The following is a 12064-nucleotide window of genomic DNA, read 5'->3' as shown; positions in this document are numbered from 1 at the left end:
TTTAAGCAATTTTTTTAATTTTTAGATACATCTAATATAAATACACATAAAAAGTATAATATTTATTAAATTTTTTTTTTAAAATTCACTAAATACCAACAAAAAAAATGAAAATTTAATACATTTTTATATTCTTGTGTATTTATTAATTTTTTAAAATATTTATATTTTAGACACATCTAAGCAAGATGTATTTGAAAGAGTAAAAAAATTACTTAAAATTTTAAAATATTCAAAAAAAAAAAAACTCAATTTCCAAAAATTTAATTCAAAAAATTAAAACCAAATACCATTCAACCTCAAAATACCTGCTATTCAAACTTAGCCTATAGGTTACAAATACATTAATCAACATTGCATAATATACTTGGGAGAACAAAAATAATTCTGAATAAAATAATAATTCCACATTTCTGCAAAGGTTAATCTACAAAATCACGAGCATTGCCAATAAAAGTTACAAATTGAGAAGCACAAAATGTTGATTTTCTCACGAGCACAGGGATGGTGCTTCCCATCAGTCGCTCCAAATAATACACATTTGGGCGTCCATGAGAGACAATATTAACGGTAACTAGGCCATATCATCTCTCTGCTGGATGGGATTAATTATAGGATTCCTATTTCCCTAATCCACTCATCCATAGCAAAAAAATGTTTCACCAATATTGAACTTGTTACATGCTAGTTTTGACATCCATTGCTCCCAAATCAAAGTGAAAAGCATGCAACAATCAACTGTTTGCAGCAGCTCAAGGTGCATATATGTTTCTCAGGAGCCCAGAAGTCAAAAAGAACAAAGTATCAAGACTCCTCAAGTGAAAGGATAGAAGTTTGAGAAGAGCAAACTGCCAAGAAGGATGTAGGCTGCACAGTATGCCCATATCAAGTATCCCCATCTCTTACCAATTCCAGGAGATACCATTAAATGTGAGGCAAACCAATAGAGAGGCGGACTGGCAGATAAGAAACGAGTTGCAACCTATTAAATATTTTACATCATTAGTACAGGCATTTCATGAACTCTCATCTTTTCCTTATGAACAATGATGTGTGACTTCATTTCCAGAAGGACAAGGTTGAGCAAAAAAAAGTTGTTTTGTCGCAAAATATGAATACAAAGAGGCGGCAGAAACTAAGAAATTGAAAAGAAAAGAAAGATTAATAAAAACAAAAATAGCACACGAGAACATAAGAAAAATAATATTAGGTACCAAATTATTCCACCCATCTTTGCACATCATAAAAACTTTACCAGAAAATTTGACCTGAAACATGCAACAGTTGCTAACCAAAGCTAAAATGATCCGTTTCAAATTTTTAATTTTGGCTTTCTGACTAATATCACTAGTCATAAGATCATCTTGATGAAACCAATTTAGGAAAGAGATTTCATTACAAAGAAAATCATAATTAGAGATACGAGGGCTCTCAAGCTTGGAAATACAATCACAAGATATCATAAACTGAATACTAGAGCCTAGAGGGGCCTAACCACCTATTTATAGGATAAAAGACACAACCAACTCTTATGGTACGGGAAACATGACGACCACACTAATTCTAACTACAACAGACTCCCCCTCTAAAGAAAAACAACTTGTCCTCTAGTTGGAACTACGCCAAACTGACTCAAGACCGTAATCAACAAAATGATTCAAAACAACGACTCATGGAAATGAACATGCAATGCTGAACAAGACTAAGCAATTGCAAGTCCTTGTTCAAGAGCACCCTAGCATATATCCCTTCATCAAAACAAGTTCTCGCTTATGCACATCAACCGAAGCCATCTTGAGGTGTGAATAGGCCACCCATGTAGCATGTCATTTTGGAAGCAAGATGTCATCAAAATAACAGCTCTCGCATGGTTCCAAAAAAAGCTCATCCTTCCTCCACGAAGTTGGGCTGTGTATCAAATGAACACAAAATGGCACAAATGACTTTGAAGATAGCATATGAGGGCATTCGAGGAAGCAACATCCAACACCTATGAAACTTCAACTTCATGACTCTCCACCATAATCATCTTGGAACCTAAAAGGGATCGAAGGTGGGATTGCCACGACTTCCTTCATGGGAATCAATGTAAGAGCAAAACTTGTTTCATCGACAAAACATTTTCAAGTATGCCTTCACTCTCTAAAAGAAGGTCATCGTTATCATCATAGTGGTCAAAGATTGGAACCCCTCCATATTCACAACTATCAACTTCCTCTTCATATTCACAAACATCAATTTCCTCATAAGCCAACGCCACACTATCGTAGTCAAAGAAGGCAACATCTTGACTTGATCATAGTCTTGTTCCACATCTTGATCAAAGATGGGAATATCTTCATCACAAATGGAAAGAGCTTAACCACAATTTCAACAAAGATAGAAGCTTCTTCCTCATCATATCTTAGTTCAACCACCTCGTCACTAAAGAGCATCTTATGATGACGTCCATCATCGAAAGTTCTTTCACTCCAACACTAGTTGAGTAGCCGACTTGGACATAGTCATAAGATGGTTGTCCGATTGCAAAGCCGCTTTGGTATTGATGTTCGGAACTTGAAATGCCCTTCTTTTGTTGCTTCTGAACCAACAAAGACAACACGTGATTAGAAGACAAGAAGTGCTCCTTGAGCTTCTTTCTCATCTTCCTCCAACTTTCTAACCTTTTCTCGGCCTTTTCTTTCCCTATCAACTTGTAATTGTTTCCACCAATCAGCGGCTCTACCTTTGAGGCTTTGAGAGACAACTTTCACCTTCTTTACATCTGGCACATCATGGTACTCCAAAAGAAGCTCAACAGAAGTAAACATTCTATAAACACATCTGGGATATGGCTCCCATGAAATTCGGGAAGTACAAAATCCTTGACAGTGTTCTTCCACTTAGATTCAAACCCATGTGAATATGCTTGATGCCTGTGCGGAGCACCGAAGGAATCATCAAGTTGATGATCCTTGGAACCATTACTACTACCACCTTTGGAAAGAAGTTTCCAATCAAGGTAGCAACTTGTGAACTCAACTCATCAATCTCATTTCTTGGATTTTGGTTTACCATTGGTTCATCCATTTAAGGATACCTCCCGATTTCTTCTTCCAAAGTCACAACAAATGCCCTACCATGTTTGAGCCATTTACAAGACCAGTTCCAGAATTTCAGCAAAGTAACACAAAGTAGTACGACTCTTCAATGCAAACCCAAAAAGAAATGGACTACAACAGTAAAGACTGAAATTCTGACCTAGACAAAGTTTCACAATCATAGAACAGCTAATATCAACCCAATTCAAAAGTACTCTCAGCAGTATCTCAGAGCAGGAAACAAACAATCAAAGACCAAGAACCAAAAATCAAGAATGGACTCACAACAGTATCATTTCAACCAATAGAATTGACTACAGCAGTTGATTCGTTGGTCGATGCATGAATGAGGAATCAAGTCAAGCAAGGTTGATCTTGAGTCGCGAAATGGAATCCCAATCGAAATTCAAATCGTGAAGTTAAATACAAGAAGACACTGAAAACAGATCATGAACAACAAGGGCTTTGATTTGAATTTTAGTGCAAACACCTAGGTTAAATCTGGAGGTTTTCATTCAGATTGCAAGTTGTGATCTAGGGCAAACTCAAACTACAAAATCGAATCGAAGAACAGATTTGCGGCAGCCCAAATCTCTACCAGAGTTCTGAATATCTTCAACAGAAACAGCAAATCTTGAACAAGAGAATTGAACCAAGAACAGGTCAAGAAGTACCCAGGTCACACCAGGGCTTCGAATCAAACCCAAATTGCAACCTTGCAGGTCAGAATTGCAGGCTGAAATAAGAACCCTTCGGTTCGAACCAGAAAAATTCAAGGAACAAAGTAGCGATCTTGATATCTTGACCCGAAATAGGCACAGTTCGAACCCAGAACTCAGAAATCGTGAAGAAAAAAGATCGCAGCTTGCGATAGTGTCTGGATATCACACAATCAAACTTGAATTCTAGGTGTGTTCTTCATGATTGAACTCAGATGTTGAAGTATAAGGTCCAGTTACTCTAATGATCAGAACTCAGTCGCGTAATTATCCAACCAAATTTCAAACAGTGCAATTAGGCAAGAATTGAAGAAACAACACAACCTAATGCTCTGATACCAAAATGATGAAACCAATTTAGGAAAGAGATTTCATTAGACAGAAAATCTCAATTAGAGATATAAGAGCTGTTATGCTCTGAAAATACAATCACAAAATATCATAAACTGAATATTAGAGGCGGCTAACCACCTATTTATAGGATAAAAGACAACTTACTCTTATAGTACTGGAAACATAACAACCAAACTAATTCTAACTACATCGCATCTCCACTCAAATTTTGAAAACTGTACGGATTTATATTTATAATTTATAACAAAGAAGAGATCGGTGTGAGTCTGACCTGCACATGCATGACAAAAAATGCAGTGGCCACCATGAATCCCAAGTGTAGGACAAAAGGAAGAACAATAACTGATAAATATCTTGATTTATCGGATGAATTATTTTCTGCTGGAAGAGTAACAGGACCCTCTCCTTTGATTGTTTGTTTCCTCCGTCTAAGAATGTGATCTTCTGTTAACACAAATACTGGAATGAGACTGTTGTAAGTAGCTACCAACAAAAACTGTCAATGCATCTCACAAAATAATGCAGCTGAACTAATGTTGATATTACAGCAGGCCACACTACTAAAAGTTGACCTAAAACACCTCAACAGCATGAAATATCTTCTTCAATGGTAAGGATGGTATATCCCAGGTTAGAAACACACCTTCAGCTACAATCATGCTTGCAACAAAATATAGTGGGTGTAAAGTACTATTCTTGGCACAGAAACGAATGAGTAGAAAAACAAAACATATCAAAGTATTGCAGATGAGTCAAAGCACCTATTTTTTTATAGCCAGGCCACTGGAAACATAAAGAAGTGGCGTAACCAAAAGCCATAATTGATTAGCCAAACTACTTAAATCAGTAACATGTGAACTGGTTGGCTCTGTGCCAACTCCAAAACTATTTGGGACTTCAAATGATATACCTTGATATATTCTAGAAGAGTGTTCCTCTAGAAAATAACCACCTTTTTCTCTTGTGTTTGACCCCGTTGGAAATGAGACAGATGCTGAATCATTATCCTCAGGTGAACCTCGGAAACCCAGTGAGAAAAAAATTTCAGGCTGTAGCTTTACATAATGGATGATCGAGCAAAGTGCTAGAGATAATATTGGAGATGCAAGCAGGAAATTTGGCAGTTGTTTTAGTTGGAAATATCTCAGAAAACCCACTCCCCTGACACACAAGAAATTATCGATGTAAGTTCACAATAAAAATGTATAATCAACACTTTTATGAAAGTCATAAAAAATATGAATTACAGGACTCTTTATCAAAAACAAATTTACTGTAGCCCCAATAGACTCAACTTAGCAAAATCATAATGATGCAATACCAAACAATAACATAAAATGTAGTGATAGGCTTGCTCCTTACTTTTAGTTTGAATTACATTTGAATCTCACATCAGCATATCCAACAATATTCTAAGTTTGCACTTTCAAAACTAATGATTAACATTGATATAAACTCCACAGATCCCACAGAAGAAGAAAAAAAACCTTAAATACTCTTCTGGAAAAATTTCACAAAGAGTTAGAAGTAGAAATATTATACTAATCCAAATGAACATAAGAATTAGCAAAACTACATATAAAACAACATATACGATAGCATATCTTTACTGGCACATGGACATGGTTTTGACAATGAAAAGGGAGAATAGGCAGATTAACTAGAAAATATATCAATGACATACCAATAATGACTTTGAATATAGTTGTACAGTAAAGGAACTCTTGCCTTGCACCATGGTCTCATTTGATCTGGAATAAATCCCAGACAAATATTATAGTATCCATATGCTTGAAAAGCAATAAATGGAATAAAAATACATAGACAACGCAAAGCTCCAGCAGCAAGAACCTGCACTGCCAACTGGCATAGGAAGAAAAGAAAAAAAGACGGAAGGAATCCATGAGCATGCCAACTTCAGAAATTCGAGATATATAGTAGGCAATCCATATAACTAGTAAGTAACTGAATTTCCAAGTTATATATATATATATATATATATATATATATATTCAGGCTGCTATTGCTTGCCAGAAAGCGAAAATAAAGGACTGTCTCAATAAAATTTTCTTTCATGTTGTCCATCAAAAAACAGAAAAGAAAAAAGAAAGGATTGTAAGGTTACAAGCTGCTACAGTGAGGGAATCAAAAGCTTGCAGGTCAGGGAACAAAATTACATTTCCCCTCCAATAAGTTCATTCCCATACTTGAAGACCTAGAAATACTTCAATCTCACTAAAAAATACAGCATGCTTTATAAGATGGCAGTGATTCAACTGAAAATAAGAAAGGGATACCATACCCTTTATTCGTGCTGCAGCCTAACCAAAGAGGATGAAGCCTAAGGTATTCTAGATGATACTCAGAAGATTTTTCTTCTGCTTTTTCTCCTAGGATCATATTTTCGAGTCCTTGCCGGCACTTGATTTCTTTGGTTTTAAGTCAGAAAACTAGTATTGCATAGGTCAACTCTTTTTTATATCCTATTGACTAATTTGAAGAGACCAATTACCCAAAAGATAAAACAACCTATCAGCCAATGTTGGCAAAAGCACGCTTAAAGCACAACAATACAAAATCTTTTTAGTGGTTAAAAGTGAAGCGCATTTACAAAAGCGATTTTTTTGTGTTCTTTTATGCTTCAAGCTCTCTTTTTTGGGCATTTTATTTTTTGTTTAAGAAAATATATTTTATTAACTTTAACCTTTAGATTATAATAGTATTGAAATGAATGGGCTCATGATTTGTTACATAAATTCCAATATTGTACACTACACACAAGAGAACACCAAGTAATTTTTGGTCTGTGTTTTGGGTATGTTTTGATTCAACCATGTACTCATTTTTTATCATCGCTATTGTTAATATTTTGTAAATCACAAGAGAAATTATATAAAATCTATGTTTAAATGTTATATGATTAGTCGATCATTTGATTATCAGATTATTCATTAACAATTGTTCTCAAATTTACTTCACAGAATTTTTAAAAACTAGAAAGTCTATAACCCCAAGAGATTGGCCTGGTGGCAAGGCTTTGAGTCTTGTAGGTGTGCTCCCTCTAAGGTTCAAGGATCGAAACCTCTTAAGTGCTAACAATTCCTTGGGCCATCGGACTGGAGAAAAACTCTTGAATTAACCGTGGTGTACTTGCTAGAAACTCCTTGCCGAAGGCTTGTGCACCCCTGGGGATTAGTTAGGCTTTGATCTGGACAATTCAGTGCCAATAAAAAAAAACACTACAAAGTCTGTAAAATTTGCACTGGCAACCTCTGTACAAATTACACAAGACTAAACCATAAAAAGTTAAATATATAGATTTTTTATTATTTAAACATTTTTAATTATATATCATGAATCATTTGTCATTATACATTATTTGAAATGTGATTTACTTCAATTTGGTCCGTGCTTGTGCTTTCCGCCTAAAGCTTAAAGTGGCCTTTGCGCTTAAGTGAGCCTCACATATTCACCAACACTGCTACCAACTTTGAACTAGAGCAAACCACAACATTCTCCCATCCATTAAAAAATACAAAAACAAAAACTTACACCAAATTTCTACCATTTAAACCCTCTAAACTTACAAGCTTCCATAACCTTCGCCTATCTTAAAATTAATTATGCTGACACTATTTTGAAAATTCAAGTGCTGTCCTGCGTAGTTGTTGGTATCAGAGCTCATAAGAGCTTATTTTGTTCCACTTATCCTACACTATCATTTCATATGCAACAGTGACCTCGAGACACTCTTGGACACATAGCTAACTCCTCTTGATGTGTCCATAATTTAAAAGCAAAACTCATAATTTGGCACACTTTATCAAACTTATTAGATACTCTCTAACATGGGCAAACCTTTAACATTGAGAGAAAATATTTTGAGAACCACCCTATGGGAAAGGAAACAAACTTGAGTTATATGAGGCTAACTATTATGTCTACAAATATCAAGAAGCACACAATCAAATAATTTTTTGTTCTTCAATAAATGGGAAGGCTTCTTACAGTCTTATTCTATTGATTGCCTCTAGATTAATACTAGTAAAAATCAAGGTAAGCAGTAGATAATGCTGAAGGTGACAAAATGTGCATGTAAGAATAGAAATGTGCAAAATCAGTTCCAAATTGCAACTACTTACATCCACATCTTACAGGTTACATTTTACATGGGAATTGTATGGAACACCCTCCAAATTTGTAGAACTTGAGATCAAAGTTAATGCTTTCAGCAAAATTGAACAAACAGAAAATAGCTCAACCTTTATGGCTTTGTTTGGCAAAGGTTTTTTTTTTTTGGACTTTTTGGGCTAAAATCCACAAAAAGACAAAATAGACTAAAATAGCCAATAAGACAAAATATCACATCAAATCCATAATCATTTCATTTTTTCTCTAACAAACATCACATCCAACTATAAAAAAATCCAACCATCTTCCCAAACACAAATATTTTAGCCTACTAAAATAGCCAAAAACTAAAATAACTTACTAAAATTGCCAACTTTCCAAACGAGACCTATATATATACTAGGCTACTAGCATTTGGGTACACGAGATGCGTGGGGAACTCAACATGTGGAGGTTTTTGATTTGTTGATTCTACTTTTTGGTCCTTAGTGTAACTGCCAAGCAAAGATAAATAACAACCTAAGAAGCACGGACACTTCTAAAAAGGTGATGTATCCATGTCGGACACCGGCACTCTTTGGACACTTCCTTGACACGTGTCCGACACTCTTCAAAACGTGTTCTATTTTTTAATTTTTTTTTAAAGACATGGACACTCTCTGGATACTTGGAGGACACATATGTCTATTGTTTAAACACACGATTATTAGACACAAGGGAAACTAATTATAAGTTTGAACAAAATAATTTAAGATATAATAATAAAACAAAAACCATATAAATGTATAAGAATTAATGTCACATTGCATTTTTTATTATCTTTGAATGATATATTCATATATATAATATATAATAAATATATAAAATTATATATTTCATGTGTGTCCCCCACGTGTCGTGTCCTGCATTTTTTTAAAATTAGCGTGTCCGTGTCGTGTCGCGTGTTTGTACCCATGCTTCTTAGATAATAACATTGCTTTTGTGACAAAGCTTAAAATGATGTTCACGCCAAGTGAGTTGTGTTCTTTACATAATACAATAGATACGCAAGATTAAACCAATTCAATGCATATAACAGCTCACATATTGTTACACTAATGAAAATCAACCCTCTCTGGCTTTATCCCTCCCATATAATCCCCATCCCCAAGGATGGTACAATCAACTGCAACTAGTATGTGGCACTCAAATAAAATAAGTAAAGCTTACAAAGAAATGCCTTCTACAAAAGACAGCATCATAAGCATTGTGCATAGTCTGATAGCATATATAACCTGCGGTAATCACCCCATTTGACCTTGCAGTACCAGAGAGGGCAAGCAAAAGTGTTGCAACATTATTTGCACCAGACATGAACTGATATAATCCTCCAATTGATAATAAAGAATATAAACTTTCAGTATATCTGCAAATAACCCACAAAAAAGGTAATGCAGAGTCTATTTATTTTCAGTTTAAATATGAATATAGGAATGAAAATAAGAAGAATACATCGATGAGTAGAATATGGAAGCTGGATTGAAGCAAAACAAAATTGATGCTCTCAGTGCTCCTTCTCGGTCCTTCAAAATGGTAACTGAAAGCCTGTTAGAGAACAAGGTAGGAAATAAATGATCAGAAGTGCAAAAGCATATGCATTTCTAGATCAATATACATATATAAACATGGAGGAACATGTTCATGTTTATTTATATGGGTATGGGTGTCATCATTTTAAACAATAAATGCTCACCTCACTACACAACCTTGATAACAGTACTGAACTTAATTGTACGTGTTGCTTATCTATATGCCGGCCGTAGCTAGCTTAGACAAACCAATTTATTGGGCCTGTTTTGTACAAACACCGATGTATTCCTCTTGAATACCAACTGCATCATTTCCATCGTTTTAAATATTAAGTTACTCTTCTTCTGGAGAAAATTACTAACTAAAGGAACTTTTCCTTTACATTCAAATGATACACAAAAATTTGCATTGACAAATAAGGAGTATATACATGCATTTAATACACCGATGCAAATACATGCATATACATAAATGTATGAAGACCCAATTGAATTAGCAAGGAACTCACCTGTACAAACAAATTGCAGCCAAAACGAATGCAACGTTACTAATTACATATCCAGACAGTCCCAAGACAGCTCTATACCCAACAACTGGAATTAGGAGTGCAAACACTGGAACAACAAACAAACACACACCGACATTTAAAAACCAAACCAAGCCTGCGACTGAATGTCAACAGCTACAGAACAGAACCATTGAATTGACTGACCTGTTCGCGATAACAAAGTGATACAGAGAGGGAGAAGAGGCAAAAAAGCGTAGGATTGCTCGTGCTCGTAGCCGCATTGTGCGATGCGCACAAAGTATACACTATCCCAGACAATGCTGTTGTCGATTGCCGAGGCAATGCGAGGGAAGAGAATGGAAGTTGAGTTTGGCGAAGACCTAGAGAGGCAAACGGGATTTATGGAGGCGGAAGTGTCATAGGGGCTGAGGAGTGACCTCCACAGACTGATTAGGGCTATGAGTAGGACTCTCGATGCAATTGCTGCTCGTAGAATGATACGAGTATGGTGGGTTTCGATGGAAGATTCACTCGTCATTTCTCCAAACAATATATACACATATACAAAGAAGAAATTTGTTTTGGCTGAAGGTAATCAAATCAAGGGTTTCATTCCATCACTCCAGAATACTCCCAGAAGCCCCGCTTCATCATCATCTCCATACCCCTGGATGAAAGGAAATCCAGCAAACTTGAAATTACATGACAAATATAGTACTTCTACAACCTATTAGAGAACAGAATACATAAAACAAACAAAAGGCTTAAGAAGAAGAAGAAGAAGAAGAAGAAATATAGAAATTGTTAATAAATCAAACGTCAAATATATCATGAAATAGCATCTCCCTTACTATCAGGTTTCACAAATTTTATCCCAATTTAATATCTCTAAAATATCAAGTTTTGAATGAAGATCATCACAATTATACAAAGCAAAATACAACCCACATAGTAAAACATCAGAGGCACATCACATTGTTATCTGATAAAAGCAAATTGTACTGTAATTAAATAATTAAAAACCCATGTAAATAAATCACAAAATGAGACAAACAAAGCCCACTTTTTTTTGGAAAATCAAAGCAAAACCCTAATTTTATTTTTTGAAACCCACAAATTTTTGTAGATTGTAGATATATGGAAGCAGATAGATAGAATCGTAATCGACTCAACCTTATATATATATCAAGAAAGAGGGAGAAGGAGAGAGAGAGGTGATTATGGGATAAGGGGGTTGTTGTGGGATGTGAGAGCTGAAATCCTTGTGGAAGAAAGATACGGTACCTATTGTGATTTCTTCAACACCTCCCTTCACTGATGAGAGAGAGAGAGAACAAAATGAGTTGTATGTCCACTTTCGTGGGTTAAGTGTCCTAATGGTCTATAAATTGATGATGTATGGGTCAATTTGTTTAGTTTTTTTAATTAAAATAATACACATTTTGATTGGGATAGAGCCTTGTTTCTCTCTAACCCTTAGCCCGTTTATTTTCAAAGATCGAATAAAAAAAATTTATAATGAGGAGATTATTAATGAGAAAATTAAATAAAATTATATTTATTTTTATGATAGTTATTAGTGTAGAAATTATTAAATTATTTTTATATAAATTAAATATAAAATAATAAAACAGATAAAAAAGATACAAAAACATTAACCATTAATATTTTTAAAAAAAAAAACCAACATGTAAAAAAAATTA

The 12064-nt window shown here is 34.8% G+C and overlaps 1 protein-coding gene across 8 annotated transcripts; it reads right to left on the bottom strand.

The window, feature by feature from the left end:
• Positions 1 to 367: 367 nt before the first annotated feature.
• LOC114256035 (transferases, transferring hexosyl groups) lies at positions 368 to 11757 on the bottom strand. 8 transcript variants are annotated; one of them, XM_028195605.2, is made up of 9 exons: positions 11646 to 11757; positions 10566 to 11028; positions 10362 to 10467; positions 9776 to 9868; positions 9494 to 9689; positions 5838 to 6016; positions 5064 to 5314; positions 4425 to 4597; positions 368 to 982 (listed from the first exon to the last, which is right to left on the bottom strand). In XM_028195605.2, the coding sequence occupies exons 2-9, from the start codon at positions 10897 to 10899 to the stop codon at positions 815 to 817; spliced, it is 1500 nt and encodes a 499-aa protein (XP_028051406.2). In that variant the 5' UTR covers positions 10900 to 11028; positions 11646 to 11757; the 3' UTR covers positions 368 to 814. The 8 variants fall into 8 exon arrangements, with proteins under 8 accessions (XP_028051406.2, XP_028051403.2, XP_082778775.1 ...); XM_028195602.2 differs by having other exon boundaries at positions 4425 to 4612; positions 11646 to 11754; XM_082922649.1 differs by having other exon boundaries at positions 10566 to 11088; positions 11646 to 11719.
• Positions 11758 to 12064: the final 307 nt, after the last annotated feature.

Source organism: Camellia sinensis, chromosome 4 (assembly GCF_055761805.1).
Source record: "Camellia sinensis isolate YWXY chromosome 4, ASM5576180v1, whole genome shotgun sequence".
Taxonomy (NCBI): Eukaryota; Viridiplantae; Streptophyta; class Magnoliopsida; order Ericales; family Theaceae; genus Camellia; species Camellia sinensis.
This window is presented reverse-complemented; position numbering and strand designations above follow the sequence as displayed.